At 40.0% G+C, this 20,048-nt stretch overlaps 1 protein-coding gene across 2 annotated transcripts in view; it reads left to right on the top strand.

Moving 5' to 3' along the window:
• The window catches only part of LOC135581792 (GCN5-related N-acetyltransferase 4, chloroplastic-like), a 30,512-nt gene extending 11,128 nt beyond the window's left edge, over positions 1–19,384 (top strand). The window contains exons 2-4 of one of the 2 annotated variants that reach the window (XM_065108988.1): positions 17,906–18,109; positions 18,206–18,296; positions 18,873–19,384. In XM_065108988.1, the coding sequence (XP_064965060.1) occupies positions 17,906–18,109; positions 18,206–18,296; positions 18,873–19,161 (584 nt within the window). In that variant the 3' untranslated portion in view covers positions 19,162–19,384. Of the gene's footprint in view, positions 1–17,905; positions 18,297–18,872 lie in introns of both variants that reach the window. The other variant, XM_065108987.1, reaches the window with a different exon arrangement.
• The last annotated feature ends 664 nt before the right edge of the window (positions 19,385–20,048 follow it).

Raw genomic sequence — 20,048 nt, 5'->3', positions numbered from 1 at the left:
CTGAGGTGTATAAGGAGGTGTCCATTGGATAAAATCCCATAGTCCTTGAGGAACTGGGTAAACTCTGTACTTAAGTACTCACCTCGATCTGATCGAAGAGTCTTGATACACTTTCTAGTCTGGTTCTCCACTTTATTCTTATACTCTCTGAATTTCTCAAAAGCCTCGGACTTGTACTTCATTAAGTACACATATCCATACCTTGAGAAATCATCAGTAAAGGTCAAGGTCTGCCGTACCGAAGCGTACCGCCCATATCGGGCGGTACGTACTGGTCTGACAGGTTACCTATACGCAGACCGCCCGGTACCGCTACAGTGCTACAGTACTATACTGTAGCACTGCTACAGTATGAAAAAATAAAAAAATATTCGGTACACCAGGGCGTATTGCTCGGTATGCCCTGATGTACCGCCCAGTACACCAGTACCGTACCGTATCGAGCCCGGTTCGAAACGCTGGTACGGTACGGTATAGCGAACCTTGGTAAAGGTTATGAAGTAGGAGTAACCATCAATGGCATGAGTTGACATGAGTGCACATACATCACTATGTATAAGTTCCAGTAGCTAAGTGACTCTCTCTCCAGTTCCACTAAATGAAAAGTTGGTCAGTTTTCCACGAAGGCAAGGCTCACAAGTTATATATGACTCATAGTCGAATGGATCTAGATATCCATCCTTTAGCAACTTTTAAATCCTTCCCTCATGTATGTGACCTAGCCTACAATGCCACAGGTATGCACTGTTCACCTCATCTCATTTCCTCTTAGACACACTTACATTCATGATATGTGGAGTAGTGTATAGCATAAATAAACTATTATACAATGTTCTTTTCGTGATGATCTCATCATATAATAATATTGAACAATTATTATTCTCAAAAACTAATTTATATCCACTAATTGTGAAACATGAAATGGAGATAATGTTTTTGATAATAGAAGGAACAAAATAACATGCATCTAATGCAATAATAGCTCTACCAGGCAGATGTAGAGCGACCTCGCCAACAGCTACTACAGCAACTTTTGCTTTATTACCCATCTTCAGGTCCATCTCGCCTTTCGCCAATCTCCTAGGCCTTGCTAGAACCTACAACGAATTATAAATATGATAAGCACTACTCGTATTCAATACCCATGTGTTATTATAAGAGTCTGACAAATGGAGACTGATCATGAATGTACCTGAAGCTTCTCTAAGCTTCTATTTCGCCCTCTTTGCAAGGTACTCTTTGTAGTTCCTCTTCCAGTGCCCATCTTTGCCACAGTGGAAGCACTGACCTTTGTCATTTGCCGGGTCTTTCTTAGCAACTTTTGCTTTACCTGGTCTGCCCTTGCCGTTGCCCTTCTTAAGGGACTTTTCTGCTTTCCTTTTCTTTCTGGTCTCACTAGTGTAGAGAACTGGCTTCTCCTTTATGATAGTGCTTTCTGCCTCTCTCAACATATTGAGGAGCTCTGGGAGAGTCACCTCAAGCTTGTTCATATTAAAATTCATTATGAACAGTGAAAATGAATATGGTAGGGACTGAAACACAATGTCCACGCACAAGTTATCCTCTAGGACCATTCCTAGACCTGTGAGTTTCTCTATCCACTCAGTCATCTTTAGGATATGGTTCTGAACCGGTGTCCCCTCAGTCATCCTAGCGCGGAAGAGGCTCTTGGATATCTCATATCGCTGAGTCCTTCCCTGTTCCTCAAACAGTTTATAGACATGTAGGAGAATGGATCTGGCATCTATCTTTTCATGTTGTCTCTATTACTCAAGAGTCATAGAGCCTAACATTAACACCGAACAAGAGTGGAGTCATCAATGTACTTCATGTAGCGAGTGATCTCATCCTCGCTTGCCCCTTCCTCGGGCGTAGGCATCACTGTATGAAGGACGTACGCAATTTTCTCTGCCATGAGAACAATTCTTAAGTTACGGAGCCAATCCGTATAATTTGGACCAGTGAGGCGGTTGACATAAAGTATGCCACGTAAGGGATTTGAAAGCGACATTTTCTGAAAATAAAGATGCAGCAGAAATAAATAACATACAGATTTTGCAAAATTAAACAATCAAGATATGAACTTCTATCTTAATATGCTCCCACTATTTTATTGGCGAGTCACGCGACACTCTCAGCATGTGAAACGCAAGTCTCCGACAGACTTCTAGTGGGGATCAAGATCCAATCAGCGTCTTAGTGTAACCTCGAGAGACTCGACCAATCATACTAAGCCCAAAAGGTAGGTAACTCTTGCCGATCATAACTCCTTGTGATTCCCGTCCTATTCGACCTTCGAATCACCATGGTCTCGAGGGATTCGACCAACTATGATGTTCGGTTAAGTCAACACCATCGTTACAAGATGAGTCTGATTCGATGATATACCCTCGACGGACTCGACCAAGCATATCATGTCCTCAGGTCACTGGTGACATCTCTATGTCGTAGGTGTTGAATCTTGGATTTTGGTGATGAAACCAATTGAGAGTGTTTATGATTTAATCTGCGTTTTGAGCGACGCAGGAAGTTTCGATAAGGGAGAGACAATTAAAGCAGGAAGAATTATGTTGGGCCGGAGTGGAACATGTCAGAAGATTGGACGTCGAGCTGGAGGATCAGTCGACGTATCGGTAGAAGGCTTCGGGCCATGAGTTCGGGCAACGAGCCAAAAAGAGTTGAAATTACGCTAAGGAAATCGGAGTTGTGGAGATCAATTAGCCGATTGGGCAATAGGCTGCAAGAGAGAATGATGCGCCGAAGAATTGGACGAAGCGTCGATGAAACAATGACATGCCGGACAACATGATTCAAGCTTTGTAATAATTGTCTAGATCAAAGTAGATTTTATTTGTGCAGGATTAACTACGATAGCGATCAAGGCATAAAGCAAAATAATGTCCTAGAGTCAAGAACGAGATTTCGTTGGGAGTTCGAGAGTTCATCGGAAGTCCGGACGTTCGTTGGAAGTTTTGTCGGAATTGACCGAGAAGTCCAGGAGCTTGCCGGGAGTCCGCTGGAACATTACTGAGAGATCATCGGAAGTTCGCCGGAAGAAACCTAGACTAACCAGATCGGATTTGCTTAGTGTATACCTTAGATTTTGTAGTTAGCACATAATTGAGATTGGAATTGGGCCAACCCAATTAGGGACCAGTTGGGCCCATGTATGGATTGTGTTGGGCCCAGTGAAAAGCCCAAACAGTGACCCAACAGGTGGCACCTTTGTGGCATAGTCTCCGAGACTGTGCCAGGCGGTGGTATCGCCCAGACATAGTCTCCGAGAGACTGTTAGGTGGTGGTACCGCCCAGACATAGTCTCCGAGAGATTGTCAGGTGGTGGTACCGAAACTATAGTGAAATAGCTTGTAAAAGTTGAGAGTTCACCTCCATAGTTTCTAAGTGTGAAAGTTTGTAAAAGGAGAGTGAGCCACTTGTGAAAGTTCTGTAAAGGGGTGATTGATCTTTGCCTTTCAAGAAAGATCAATAGTGGAAGCCGGTGACCTCAATGGAGGAGGTATTGAGAGTGGATGTAGGTCGGACGACCAAACCACTATAAAATTGACATGTTCTTCTCTGGTTTCCATTTCTATTATTGCCATTTACATACTGCAAACTGCTCTACTTACTTATTCATTACGCTTCCATACGCTTTCAAGTCAAGTACATTTTCGATACGGTTTTTCATCGTTCGAAGTTTTTCTGAGTTTTTCAAAACTGTTGTTTTTATCCACTGCGCTAATTCACCCCCCCCTAGTGCCGACTCGTTCCTAACAGTTGGTATCAAAGCCACGTTATTTCTCATTTGGTTTAACACCTAAGAGAAATGGTTCTTTTCGGATTTCAAGAGGGTTTTTCAATCGTTCATCCTCCTATGTTCAATGAGATGGACTACATTTATTGGAAAACTCGAATGAGAGTTTTCTTGCTTTCTATGGATTTGAATTTATGGAATATTAACGAAAATGATTTTAAAAAGTCTTCTACTCCAATAAAAGAATTGAATGATTTGAAGAAGAAAACTTTTTCTTTAAATGCTAGAGCTATGAATGCTCTATTTTCCGCCTTAGACAAAAATAAATTCAATCGAATTTGTATGTGCGAAACGACTTTCGATATTTGGTACACTCTTGAAATCACACACGAAGACACTAGTAGAGTAAAAGATTCTAAGATAAATCTTTTGATACATAATTTTGAACTATTTCGAATGAAGTAATGCGAAACCATTATTGACATGTACACCCGTTTTACGGATGTCGTCAATGACTTAAAAGCTCTTGGCAAATGTTTTTCGAAACTTGAACTTATCGATAAAGTTTTACGATCTCTTTCTAAAACTTGGGATTCTAAAGTAACGGCCATTCAAGAGGCCAAGGATTTGAATACTTTTTCAATTGAAGAACTTATCGGGTCTTTGATGACCTCCGAAATGACCAATGTGGCACATGAGGAACTTAAGAATAACTTTCCAAAGAACATGAAGGATTTTGCACTTAGAACAAAAGAAGACCACTCGAGTGAAAGCTCAAGTGACGGTGAACTTGAACTTCTCACAATAAAAATTAAAAAGTTTTTAAAACAAGAATCAAAAAATAAAAGTAAACTTAAAAAGAATACAACTACTTGCTATGAACGCAAGAAGAATGAAGCACTTTAGGATGAATCGAGCTCATCCGATGACGAGGAGCAAACCGATGAAGACGAAACGACGAACTTCGCCTTAACGACTCTCAACGTTGAGGTAAATGACTCACCCGAAACCCCCTTAATTTATTTTGAAATTACTTGATGCATTTCATATGTTGTTTTTAAATTAGTATATAAAATGTAAAAAATAAATAAATAAAAGGGGATCATGCTTTTCTTTTTTTAGCTAATTTTAAAAATAAAAATGACAATTGCATTTTTATAAAAATACAACAAAATGTTAGATTTAAATCTAATGATAATCCAATGTATGTTTTTGAGAAGAAATAATATGTATCTCGATGATTTTCGATTTTTATTGAAAATACTTTATGTTCAAAGAAATCATGTTTTGATATCATGCCAAAAGTAATGATGCATAATTTGATATCATGCTTAATGAGTTTATCTTTCGAAATTATGCATGATGATTTTTGTGATTTATGGATTATCATTCTTTACCGTAATGAAAGTTCTTTTTCGGTTTTAAACGTTGATGCATGTTTTTATTTGGCATAAATGAAAAAGACTTGCTTTTATAAAATAAATCACATGAATTGAAACAACTAAAAAGAGGAAAGCTTTCTCCTTAGAAAAAAATTTCTCTACTTTATCGATTTTTTCAAAAAAGCAGAGATTAATGAATCTATTTATGTTTCTTTTTTAATCTATTGAAAACAATTTTGATGAGTTGACGATTTGAATTTGAATGAGCTTTATCTTGATTTTTCGAGATTTATAACATGAAATCTTTTATGAATCAAGATCTCTTATTTGATCTCTTATGTTTCTCTTTGTCATTTAGTAAAGAGAAAAACAATTCAATTCATGATCTTGATTTTTCGATATTTGATACTTGAAATCTTTCTATTAATTAAGATTATTTTCTCTTTGTTTCTTTTTGCTATTCACCAAAAAAGGAGACTTATCCTCGATGTTTCTTTTTGCTATCTACTATTTAAATGAATCATGAATTTTCAGAATTATAATTTTTATGATTCATAATGAATTAAGAGATTTTATATGCATGAAATACTCATGATATTATGTTGATGCATATAAATGAGAAATTATGATCATGCATGGTAGGATGCAATGTAATTTGACATTTTGATACCATCATGATTTGAATTATTTATGATTTGGAATGATGCATGCAACACTATGATTTGTTGCTAAAATGATGTATCATGAATGCTTGAGTATCATGTATGATATGCCCATAGTGATAATTTACTTTTGGTATCATGCATTAAGTAAGGATGAAATGTAAGATTTTGAAATTGTGTATGTTTTAATTTGAAACTATAATGTTGCATAAATATCTTAAAATAAGATTGATACTTTACCATTACCATGATTTGAAAATTATTGTAAAGGGAAAAGAATTACAAAATCATATTCTTTCCTTCTTTTTGATAATGACAAAGGGGGAGAAAAGTTACTAGTTTGCACAAGTCAAGAAAATACAAAAATATGCTAGCTTGTTCATATCAAAAGAGAAACAAAGATTACTAACTTACATATTTCAAAAAGCAAAAGTTGCTTTATTGAACATCTCAAAATTGCTAGTTTGCATGTTCTAAAAAGTTATAAAATTCACTAGCTTGCATGATGTAGAACTTGTTATCTTGAACATCACCAAGAATTGCTATCTTGAAATCTCAAGAGAAGCAAAAGTGCTATCTTGCCTCTCAAGAAGCAAAGCATGCTAACTTGCACATATAGTAAAATTTATAAACTTGCAAAACTCAAAATTATTGCTAGCTTGCATGATGATAAAACTTGAGATTATGTCTATAATGCATATCTCAAACACTTATAGTTGCACTTCTCCATTTTGTTGATGACAAATGGGGAGAAGTATGATAATGTTATGCATAAGTTTATGATAACATGTTGCTTCGATTTTTGAATTTAAGAGTTCTATCAATATGGCACATTGATAGGGGGAGTTAAGGTTAACTCCATTATCAATTGGTTGTCATCATCAAAAAGGGGGAGATTGTTGAATCTCGGATTTTGATGATGAAACCAATTGAGAGTGTTTATGATTTAATCTGCGTTTTGAGTGACGTAGGAAGCTTCGATCTGAGAGGGACAATTAAAGCAGGAAGAATCATGTTGGGCCGAAGTGGAACATGTCAGAAGATTAGACGTCGAGCCGAAGGATCGGTTGATGTATCGGCAGAAGGCTTCGGGCCATGAGTTCGAGCATCGGGCCAAAAAGAGCGAAAATTGCACCAAGAAAATCGGAGTTACGGAGGTCAACTAGCCGATTGGGCAATAGGCCGCAAGAGAGGACGATGCATCGAAGAATCGGACGAAACGTCGATGAACCAATGACATGCCGGACAACATGATTCAAGCTTTGTAATAATTGTCTAGATCGAAGTAGATTTTATTTGTGCAGGATTAACTACTATAGCGATCAAGGCATAAAGTAAAATAAAGTCCCGGAGTCAAGAACGAGATTTCGTTAGGAGTTCGATAGTTCATCGGAAGTCCGGACGTTCGTCGGAAGTTTTGTCGGAATTAACCGAGAAGTCTAGGAGCTTGCCGAAGAAGCTCGTCGGAACTCGCCATGAAGATCGTCGTGAAGTCCAGGAGTTTACCGGGACTCCGCTGGAACATTACTGAGAGATCATCGGAAGTTCGCCGGAAGAAACCTAGACTAACCAGATCAGATTTGCTTAGTGTATGCCTTAGATTTTGTAGTTATCACATAATTGAGATTGGAATTGGGCCAACCCAATTAGGGACCAGTTGGGCCCACGTATGGACTGTGTTGGGCCAAGTGAAAGGCCCAAACAGTGACCCAACAAGTGGCATCATCGTGGCATAGTCTCCGAGACTACGTCAGGCCGTGGTACTGCCCAGACACAGTCTCCGAGAGACTGTCAGGCGGTGGTACCGCCAGACTGGGCGGTGGTATCGCCCAATGTCAGTGCTGTAGGCGGTGGTATCGCCAGGACTCGAGAAACCCGGGATGAGACCTTTTTTGGCTCTAATTTTGAAGCCAATTGAGGGCTATAAATACCCCTTACTTCTCAGCTGGTAAAAGAAGAGAAGTGATAGGAACTGATCCGAAATTATAGTGAAATAGCTTGCAAAAGTTGAGAGTTCACCTCCATAGTTTCTAAGGGTGAAAGTTTATAAAAGGAGAGTGAGCCATTGTGAAAGTTCTGTAAAGGGGTGATTGATCTTTGCCCTTCAAGAAAGATCAATAGTGGAAGCTGGTGACCTCATTGGAGGAGGTATCGGGAGTGGATGTAGGTCGGACGACCGAACCACTATAAAATTGGCGTGTTCTTCTTTGGTTTTCATTTCTATTGTTGCCATTTACATATTGCAAACTGCTCTACTTATTTATTACGCTTCCATACACTTTCAAGTCAAGTACATTTCCGATACGGTTTTTCATCGTACGAAGTTTTTCAGAGTTTTTCAAAACCGTTGTTTTTATCCGCTGCACTAATTCACCCCCCCCTCTCTTAGTGCCGACTCATTCCTAACAATAGGCAAGATAGCGAATCGCGATATAGGTGAGCCTCGAGAGACTCAACCAACTCAACCTACATCTGGAATCGGTCCCTACCTATAACGATAAAAGACCACGTGGGTCAATCTAATTGCCTCACGTTTACCGACTTAATATTATCGAGAGAGGGGTTTCTATGATTTGGTCTCCTAATATGACATGTCATATATATACATATTTAATATATATCTACATCGCATGTAAATATATATACATATCTAGTAGGTGTATAAGCAATCAGACCAGATGATCATGGACCACAGCCTAATGTGATCAGGCCCGAGCCAATGGGCCTAATCACTCACATCAAGATCTTTATGTGCAACGGTGCATCTCTATGTCTTGTGATTGTCCATCTCGTCCTCATCGGTTCCATCGGCATCTCAACGCATCTCTATGCATTGTGATCGTCTGTCTCGTGGGTTCCGCTATCGCTTCCACACTCCCGCTGCGCCTCATCCTGTGATTACAACTTAATTATAGGCACGCAGGCCCGACAATAAACAAGAAATAAAAATGGAGGCTCGCAGGCCCCAATAATAATAATAATCATAAGTACACACATCATACGGTCTATGATCATCCGTCCATATATCATAAATCACATGTATAAATCATCATAATGTAGGATTACTAGATAATAATAAAAAAATAATCAATTAAATCTTTTAATTAATTAATATTTTTTGAATTCAAGGACATGTAGGAATTTTTTGACTTATTAGGGGTATTTTTGTAATTCGGACAAAAGGACAGAACAGGAATTTCTCAAATTCACAGGGGCAAAACTATCTTTTTGCCCAAAACCCTAAAACTCCCTATGCCCTACTGGCTGCGACCACCGCCGACAGACTTATTAGGGGTATTTTCGTAATTCGGACAAAAGGACAGAACTAGATTTTCTCAAATTCACAGGGGCAAAACTGTCTTTTTGCCCAAAACCCTAAAACTCCCTATGCCCTGCTGGCTGCGGCCGTCGCCACCCTGTCGGCGGTAGCCCTGTGCGGAGGGGGGCGCGGGGGCGCCACCCCTGCGGTTGGCACTACTGCCGTGAGCGGCGCCCCTAATTGTAGGTGCCCCTACGGGTGGCGCTGCCCCACGCAGCACCCGCAGGCGGCTGTGCTCGAGGGCGTAGCGCCTGCAGGCACTACTGCCGCGCGGCACCTTTGCCCGTTGGCCGCCGTGCCTACGGCCCTGTATACGGGCGCCACTGTAGGGGGCCTGCCTGCATGTAGCCGGCCTTGCGGCAGCGTTGCCATCTGTGACGGCAGTTGCTGCCCTTTCTTGCTTTTGCGTCAACGATTTTGACGCCAAAAGCTTCTCCGAAACATAACGTGTAGTTCAAAGCCAATCTATCGCACGAAAATCCTGGCTCTGATACCACTATTGGGAAATCTTGGGGGCGACATCACATGCGCAACGGAAGAACATAAAACAAAATCCCCAATTCCCAAAGATATGTTCGTTGTCATGCGAAGATTAGTGCGTAAAAATCCGTGAAACTTAAAACTGCGTATAAAACAGATTGTATTACCTAGGGAGATCGTATATCCCTGAATCCCTACGGATCTCTAGGAGATGGTGAAGGAGGTCAAGCGCCCTCCTCTCTGGCGGTGATCCACACAGTAGGGCTGCAACGACGCTCCTCCAAACTCCAGGCTTGCTTTGAGGTGGAGAGGGGGAGGAGAATAGAAGAGGCAAGCAAAGGCTCTAGCCTATGAACCACTGAATCCCTCCTATTTATAGAGGTCCCCTATCAACTTAACCCTAATGGATCCTCCCCTATTGGGTATTGGATCTCCATCCAACTACCGAAGCCTCTTAGATTAGTGGATCTCTATCCAATAATCTCTCATGACCTCTTATTGGATCTCGTCCATGGGATCCAATAATTCAGGGGCTTATTGGATATCCAATAAGATAGGGGCTCCGACGGATATCTCATATATGATCCTCTACTCATCGTAACACCTATCATATGTGTGTGACCCTCTAGGCCAAATATCAAGCTGGCCGTGAGTCTTACCTGTCAGAACTCCTTCTGACTCAATAAATTATTATCTCGATAATAATTCACTCGACTCATCGATTGCGGACATACTAGGCCACTACGCCGTAGTCTCCAGATGGGAATCCAATCCATTGGACCTGTCTGTCCTCAGTTACCATGTACCTATAGTCCCTTATCCATTTAATATCCCAGAGACCGTATACCGAGCATGGTGCTGTCAGACCCATACGGTTTTTACTCGAGTCTCGCTCTAATCGGATTCTCTCGGAGAACTCTTTCTCTCTCAATCCGAATGACCTTGGCCAGGGATTTGTCTGAGCAAGAACACATAAGACATTCCTCTCATGACACCGAGAGTGGATGATCCTCTATTGACACTCAATAGCCCTCGTAAGGTTGACTACCACTCCCGAAGACCAGCTGTGCTAGATCTGGGACATCCAAACCTATAAGTCTGGTATCAAAGAGTGGAGCACTCATACAGGACATCCTTAGTGTCTCAAGTCTAAGGACCAGATACACAACTAGGACCACAGAATCGCTGTTTGACAATAAGGCATCATCAACCATCCTAATTTTCGTAAGCGGATCAATCAGTGAACTCATTCTCCAATAAGCACCTGTATTGTATCCCTAGTGTCTCCACACGAGCAGCTGTGAGACTAGCTGCATCCATCATATGGACGGGTATACAGCACACCAGTCTGTTTGGTTATCTCGATGTCCCTCTCGAGTAACCTATGATCGGGATTATTTAGGATCTGTGTTTAAAGACTGATCGGTCTCATTATCATGATCTCATCACGATCCGATTCCGATTACACAGACCTAAGGACATCACAATATATATATATATATATATATATATATATATATATATATATATATATATATATGCAATAATCAATATAAAGTGATAAAATGTCAAAATATAATAAGTAAAAAGACTGCTTGTCAAGTCACACGTATCATCACTCACATGATTAGCTTGCAGGGCATATATGATTAGTAGTTGGCCCTTAATTGAGTTGGCTTAATTGCATTCTAAACCAACCCAATTACGACCTAAACTAACTCGATCTAAACAAATTATTACAAAGCACGAATCATCTGTTGTCCGACATGTCATTGGTTCTTCCGACGCTTCGTCCGATCCTTCGGCGCATCGTCCTCTCCTTCGGCATATTGTTCAATCGGCATGTTGACACTTGCAACTTCCGATCTCTTTAGCATAATATCCGATCCTTCGGCCTGATGCTCGAATTCACGGCACGAAGCCTTCTGCTGACACGTCGATCAATCCTCCGGCCCGACGTCCAATCTTCTAACATGTTCAACTCCGGCCCAACAACCGATTCCTCTTGCTTTAATCAATTTGCCTCTCCTTTTCGAAACTAGTCCTGCATCACTCGAAACGTAGATTAGATCATAACATTATCAATTGATTTCATCATCAAAATTCGAGATTCAATAGGTACCACCAGACTAGGCGGTGGTACCACCTAGTGTTAGAGTGTCAGGCGGTAGTACCGCCCAGAACTGGCGGTGGTACCGTCAGTACCTCGAAAACCGGGGATGAGACACTTTTTGGCTCCAAACTTGAATCAATTTATGGTCTATAAATACCCTACTCTTTCTTGCTTGGAAAATACGAAATTGAGTAGAAAGGGGGAAAATGTTATTGAGAAAGAAAGGTTGTAATATCTCTTGAAAGGATCTAAAAGGAGAAGTGAGGTCTAAGAAAGAGAGGCTGTAAAGGTTCTCTCCTGAGCCTATCAAAAGGAAAAAGAGTTATAAGGGTAGTTGATCTTCGCCCGTTAAAAGATGATCGGTAGTGGAAGCCGGTAGCCTCGAGTAAAGAGGAATCGGGAATGGATGTAGATCACGACGACCGGACCACTATAAAATATGGTTTGCATTTACTTTATACTTTTCATTTATATTGCAAACTGATTTCTTACTTTCACTATGCTTACTACGCTTTCGTACATGTTTTCAAGTTAACATCTTTCCGATCGGTTTTCATCGAACTAGAATTTTCAAACCGACTTAGTTTTATCGAAAGCACTAATTCACCCCCCTCTTAGTGCCAACCTGGTCCTAATAGTATATTGCTCGTTTTATAAAATCTAATTAACTTTATCTTTTGCAGGTCCTTAGGGACTTGTACGAGGTTGCTTCGAACCTGACCCTTTACCAATGAATAACACAAGAGTGCCTCACAACTTAGACAATTCCGATTAAGTCCGTGGCATTTAGTATTAGAGCGAGTAAGTGATTTTAGCAAATGGTGAAAGTTTGCTTACTCACCATTGCATAGTTAAGGGGGGTCACACTAATGTTTTTAAAAGGCGCTCGGGAGCTTGCCTAGGCACTCAAGCAAGGCGAGGCCCGAGTGCCTCGCACAAGGTCTGGGCGACACGCTTCACTGAAGCACCATTTGGGCGCTTGCCTGAGCCTAGGCGTTGGACGCCTAAGGTGAGTGCCTGATTGAATCCCACAAGTCGAATCAGATTTTGGCCTTTGGTTCGATTCAACAAAAGCTTAGTTAGTTCAATTGAACTAACTATGTCCAATAGTAAAAACCCACCCCCTCGTATCCTTGACTCAGTAAACCCTAGGCTCCGCCGTTGACAGAAAGGTTTGAATCTTCCTCCTCTACCGCTGTTGCTTTTGTGCGCAGCTCCCTTTGTTACTACTGCTTTCGCATGTAGCTCCCTCCGTTATTGCTGCTTTCGCGTGCAGCTCCCTCCGTTGTTGCTGCTTTCATGTGCAGCTCCCTACTTCACTATTGCTTTTGTGTCCAGCTCCCTCTACTATCGAGGGATAGGTCTGCAGCTTCCTCCACCGCCGATGGACACATTAGAAGCTTCCTCCACCCTTGACACCACCGTCCGTAGCTTCTTTTGTCGCTGCTATTGTCGTTTGGAGGTTACTCTGCCACCGTTGCCCTCTTCTTTCCCCACCTCTAATCCAATTCGGTGACTCCTTTTCTCATACCATAGCTTAGGTTAAAATTGTTAATCTGCCATTAGTCCCTATTTACTATTTAGAATTGTTATTAGGGTTTTAGGAATAATGGCTAGTGTACAAAGTAATTTAGAAGATTCGTCAAAAATCTCAAGAAAGGATCTAAGTTGGAAATACAATTATCTAAAGGATCTTAAAGATCCTAATGTGGTGACCTGTATCTTTTGTGAGAAGACGATTAGAGGTGGCATTTTCCGTGCAAAGCAACATCAAGTAGGGAACTTCAAGAATGCATCAACATGCATTGTGTCCACTTGATGTAAAGAAGACTTGCTGGGTTATATGATTGAAAAAAAGACAAAGAAATGAGTCTTATGGAATTTTACTCGAGGATGATGTTCACTATATTGGAGATGATGAAGAGGAATATTATTTAGAAAGTGTCAATGCTAGTGGGAAAAGAGTATTTGATAGAAAAGGAAAAGTATTAATTGCTAGGAAGGCTAAAAAGGGATCAATGGACTTGTATATGTATCAAGGATCATAGAAACAACAAGGTCAAACAGGAGAAATATCAAGGCAAATAAATATAAGTGATACTTGTGATAAGGAAATAAGAGGGAGAACGATTCAACACATTGCTCGCTTCTTCTATCAGGCTAGAATTCTCCTTAATGCTTGTCATTTGGACATTAAAGAGATGATTGAATCTATTGGAAGATATTATAGGGGATTAAAACATTTAAGTTATCGTGAGTTATGAGTTCCATTACCTAAAAAAAAAAGTTAGATTACACAAATGACTTATTAAAAGGCCACAAAGAATCATGGGCATAACATGATTGCTCTACTACATCAGATGCTTGGGCCGATAGGAGACAAAGGAGTATAATTAATTTTATAGTCAACTGTTCTTTAAGAACCATGTTTATGAAGTCAATAGATGTATCTTCTTTTATGAAATCTGGAGCAAAGATATATGACTTGCTTGACAAGTTTGTAGAAAAAATTGGTGACAAAATATCATCCAAGTTATAATCGACAATGGAAACAACTATGTTTTAGCAGATAAGATTTATCTTTTGAATTTTTTTAAACTTTTAATTACTCTATATCTCCAATTTGAATGACTAGTGTATAATGTGACTCCCAAGTCTTATTAATTTTATTGTCCTTTATCTTATGCAAATTATTTTAAGCAAAAAGATAATACTTATATTGGAATCTATGTGAAACACTTTGCCTTGATATAATATTGGAGGATATCGGAAAGATTCCCAACATCAAAATAACTTTAGAAAGGATAATCTTTATCATTGACTTTCTCTATAATCATACCAAGACTGAATATAATAAGAGAATTAATAGGAAGCAAGGAATTAGTGAGATATGGTGTCACCCAATTTGCTACTTCTTGACATTACAAAGCGTGCATCGTCAAAAATATAACCTGAGAAACATGTTTACCTCAAAGAAATGGACAAACAAATAGTGAAAGAAGCCATTAGACATAGCCCAATTCTCCTACAACGTACAGTAGATATTGTCTGTATCTTACTAGAGCCCCTTTAAGATTCTTACCATTATCAAACAACAACTATCAACTCCTCAGACTTTGACGATAGCCCGTCAGTATATCACTTTGTAAAGGAATGACATCGAAATGTAGATATTGCACTGGCATAGAAGGTGGCCAGAAAGATAAAGTGGGTAGATTTGGAAATGCAACCAAAAGAGTTTAAAGTCAGCGACTTGGTGTTAGTGAAGCTCCAACTAGCATCTCTTCAAGTTTTCAAATAGAAAGTGCATAAGGGACTAGTGCATAAATACGAAGAGCCTTTCCTAATTATCAGGGTGGACAACTTTTCCTACAAGTTACAGCTTTCGATATGGCTCAAAATCCGTGATGTATTCCACGCGGGCAACTTAAAAGCCTATCACTTAGACTCACAAGATGCTTCCAAAAATGTTTCAATTCGATTGCTCCCTACTTGAGTGTCTTATGAAAAGTGAGTTGAAGCCATACTAGCGGATCGTAATACAAATCTACCCAACAGAGTGGAGAGAATGAGTCCATGGTGAAGTGACAAAAGCTTTCCCGAACATAAGCTAGTCGGGAGCCAAAACACACCCTGTGACATGAAGAAGTAAAGATTAAGGGGGGGCAATGTCTCCGACGATTGTCACACGCTCATAACATCTTCATTAATGGACCGTTTGTTGCTTATGTTTGCTTATATAGTAGTTTGGCATTGTGTTTTGCATGATTATTATGTTTTTGCTTAGTTTTTATAAGCCTAGGAAGTTTGCATGGTTGCACAGCAGTTGCCCGTGGAACTAGGGAAAACTAGCTTGAAACAGCCCCATTTTCACATTGCAGCCTGATTTCTCAAGCTTGTAATGCAGTGCGAAACACTAGCCATCTCAGACCCCTAGAACCCCTGGGTGGTATAGGGCTAGATGGGGCTTTGGAGTAGTGTTGGGCTCTATTTAGATTCACACGTTTGTATGCAAAATGTGCGTAGATGTGTCTTACACTCAAACACCTAGTTGAGCGGTCATTTGTGGACTTGCGACTTTTTCCTTTCCAAAATCCTTGTTTTCAATTGCTCTCTCTTTCTATAAGTGTTTTCTTAATTACTTGTTTACTGTGCCCTTCCGCAAGATGTTGGGATTTGTTCACTGCTCATTTTCTTTTTATTTTGCATGTCTTTTGAGACCTATACGAGGTTGCTTTTAGGCTGATCCTTTGTGGACGAATATCACAAGGGTGCCTCACGAATTAGGCAATTATAGCTAAGTTCATGATAGTGTTCGGTTATTTATATTCATTAACAGTTGCAATTGCTATTCGTCAATGCTGCTCGTCAACTTTAGTTGTTCTTCTTTTACTTTTCGGAAAGAGTTCTTGGTGAACTTTCTAGCACTTTTCCCTTATATGTCTTGTAACTTTATAGTGATCATAGAAGATGTCACTTTTCTTTAAAGATTCTTGCTGTTCAATTTTTCTTGGCCTTCAAGGAGCACTCTCTATCCTTCTCTATAGTCCTTACACTGCAGGTTCGGTTATTCCTTTTGATTGCCATGGCTGTCCCACTAGCACTCAAGATGTTGTGAACCTTGAAGAGGCTCAATTCGGTGCTGATTTGGACATGCAAACCAGTAGTAAAATTCATCATCATTGTGTTGATGTCGAGAGAGATTTTGAGTGCCACTGCTTGTTGAAACTCGGTGTATTCTTCCACTGATTGGAATCGTCCTTGATGCAAGTTGTGCTATATTTTCCACTAATATTCGAAGTAGTCCATCAGATAAAAGTCTTTTAAATTGTTCATTGCTGTAGGCACGTAGGTAGGTGTTCCACCATGTTAGAGCATGGCTGGTCAACTTGTGTCGTACGAGCATGACTGTCTTTGTTCCCGTATGGGGTAAAGCAGGTGTTTGGTTGATTTAGCCATGCTATTTAACACCATTACATTGATGCAGCCATTGTAGGTGGGGATACCAATCCAAGCCTCGACTCGAAAAGGTGGAAACATTGTCTTCTCCATCGGTTCCATGTCTTCATTGTTGTTTTTTACAGTTGTGTTGGCTTGGGATCGGATCCAATCTAGCATGCCCTCCATCTTTTGCGAGACTGCTCTAACTTGGGCAGAAAGGTACAATACTATTGGAGTACTTTCTGCCATTGTCATCTTTTTCGTTAGCGATCAGTGTTCAAACGCCAACTCCTAACCTTCTTCTCCTGAATCTTTATATCCTTGCTTGGTGGTAACCATTGGCAAGTGAGGATCGTTGCTATGACATTATTCATTTGGAAAAGGATTCGATGATCGTAATCCTTCCTCTAACAGATTTACATTTTGGGAGGACTCAGAGAGAAATGTAATAGGAAGATGAATACCAAAAGGGACAACAATCTAAATTGCTTTTGTAAAGTAATACCTAAACATGCAACTAAGAAGAGAATCTCTGAGCAACAAGATGGTACTTCTTGAGTGATAGCTTGGACTTCGTGAGTGATAGCTCGGACTTCTTGAGGCTGCTGCCTCTCCTTTTCTCCTCTTCTTTTAGCTACCAACTCCTCTTTCTTATGCTGCTGCTGATCTTCTCTTTAGGGCTGTTGCACCCCTCGTTTTTTAGTTGTAGAAGGGAGGACTCCTAACTAAAGTAGGAACTTTCTTCCAATTCAAATCCAACTCCGATTGAGCTGGGTTGAGTTTTTGAGCTGGCTGAACCTGAGCTTTGAGCTTGGGTTTGAGTTGGAGTATGACTAGAATTGAGTTTAGGCTGAATTGGAGTAGGCCTTGAACTGATTTGGATTGTCCTTGATCAGTAAAAAAGAGACTAGCACAAGTATATTGATGGAGATCACATCAGCTTTATTCTAAAGTAGCTTAGGAGAGTGTAAAATGAGGATGCCCATTATATGAATGATATGTGACGTGAGTATATCTCTCAGAGTGTTCTTATTTTTCAACAATCTACTGGTGATATATTATGGAGTGAATTAAATTGATTTTGGCTGGTCAGCATCCAGTTGCTGAGGACCATCAGGGAATATTAATGCACCTAATAGAGTTATAATGAACCTTTTTGTCCTTGTATTATAAATCTTCACTGCTGCTATATGAATTATGGGGCATATGTGATGTTTATTTCTTGAATAATTTCAAATCTGGTCTCTGGTGCAGGAACTTTCAGGGCTGGTCAAGCTGTTGAATTGTTCCCATCCCTATGGCCCGAAGTCACTGTTCGAGATGTGCAGCTGGAGGACTACTGGGAAGTGGCAGATACTCACTGCAGTTGTTTCTTTCCAAATCATAAATTCCCAATAAATTTTATGCTGAGGATCAACCGGTTTGTGGGATTGTTTTCTAGGTCCTCAGTTCCTCCAGGTAGTATGAAGGCATGTCTTGTTGCGGTCTTTGATAGTCCAGTCAATGATAACATATATGTTGAATGTGAGGATTTAAAAACTGGAGGCTTTGAAGGAAAATTTGGCAGAGGATCTGTAGCTGGAATTCTTACAGTTGATACAGTAGCTGATTTCCTTCCTAGAAAAGGTCCACTCCGACAAAGAAGGTAAATTCAAAGTCCTCATGATCAGTTGGTTGTCAAGAATTCAGCATGGTGAATCTACATATACCTTCTGCACTAGTGCATTAGTTCCACTTCATCTAAATCTGTTGTATCACATTATGTCTAACCAAGTAGTAGAAACTCAAAAGTTTTTCTAAGTGGTAGCATCAGAGGAAGGATTAGGATTCTAGGCAAGATAGGAATAGAATGGATAGTGCATTCATGTCTTAGGAATAGATTGGATAGTCCTACTGCTTCTGGTTCAATAACTAGTATATGACTATTGACTACTACTTTATTCATTATTGTCGTCCCATTAGTAAGTCTTAAGCAGTAATAATGCTCAAAAAGTAATCCTTGGTAAAGCTGATGCTACCATGAGTAGATGCTTGTTGTGTCAAATGATTCATATAGTCCTCGTTGCTTGCTTTCCAGCGGCAATCTTTTTGTACATCAGAAGGAAATTAATGGATGACTTGTTAACTTGATGCAGTTATCAGCTTATAAAAGCTTTTAATAGGAACTAATAAGATCTCTTGTGGGAGGTCATTCTGACATGCTTATTTTTTGTCTTTGTAGAACTGGAGTAGCATATATATCAAATGTTGCAGTCCGCAAAGCTGAGAGGCGAAAAGGGATCGCCAAAATGCTCATTGCCAAGGCAGAGGCCCGAGCCAGGAGTTGGGGATGCCGATCTATGGCATTGCATTGTGACTCGAACAACTTGTCTGCGATCAGATTATACAAGGGCCAGGGGTATAAATGCATCAAAGTGCCAGAGAATGCAAACTGGCCTGAACCGAGGACCTCTTCAAGTACCTATTTAACCTTCATGATGAAACTTCTAAACCCTAATTCAACTCCTTGATCAAGGTGAGGGGTTGTCTGACACTTCTTAATTCAAATCCATTTGGCTGATAGATGAGCCGTCTATATGCCAGGTGCTTAAATGTTGGCACAAATTATCATATGAATCAACTAAATCTTTAGTTGTTCAAAAGGGCAGTACCCTTGCAACATGATAGGAGGGAGTTGTATACATACAATATCATGTAGGTAATTGTTACATAGTGAAGGTTTTTATGTTTCAATTCATCTGACCATTTTTTAAAATTCTTTTATGGTTGTTTAACTTATTGTGTTTTGGATAGGATATGGCATCAATTCAACTGACTTTAGTTGTTTATTTGTTTCAGAGCTTTAAATAAAGTTAGAACCAATGTCAATGAATCACATCATTTATGGCCTTAAGTTTACTTTGAACCTAAATCATTTTAATTGTCATCAGAAGAAGACTTTCTTTGTTCTGGTTTGGCCCAGTTCCGGATTCATGTCGAACCAGTAATCGAGCTGGACTTGGCCGGTCGTGGTTGGATCCAACCGAGTTGTAGAGCGAGACTTGGGGTTTTTATATAAGCGAGTTGGCCTCGTAGAAGCATGTTCTACAATTGAAGCTTTATCCGGTCTTCTGAGCACTATCACAATAGGTAGCTGTAGAGGATAAAAAATCCCTCATCACTCCACAGTTTCTTAATAATTGACATGTCTTACTGCACACTCCCTCGTATACAAATAACCAGATTAGTCTACAGCCCTCATTAGTCTACAGCTTCTTAATAATTGGCATATACTAATTACCAGATTAGTGCATAGAGAGCATAGTTTTTCTGTTCACTCATCTTGATGTCAATCAAATGGTCACCCTATGATGACGTCGACACCACTTCAGCACGGAGGTCCGCTCATCGTTGCATG

This window comes from Musa acuminata, chromosome BXJ2-5 (genome assembly GCF_036884655.1).
Source record: "Musa acuminata AAA Group cultivar baxijiao chromosome BXJ2-5, Cavendish_Baxijiao_AAA, whole genome shotgun sequence".
NCBI lineage: Eukaryota > Viridiplantae > Streptophyta > Magnoliopsida > Zingiberales > Musaceae > Musa > Musa acuminata.
This window is presented reverse-complemented; position numbering and strand designations above follow the sequence as displayed.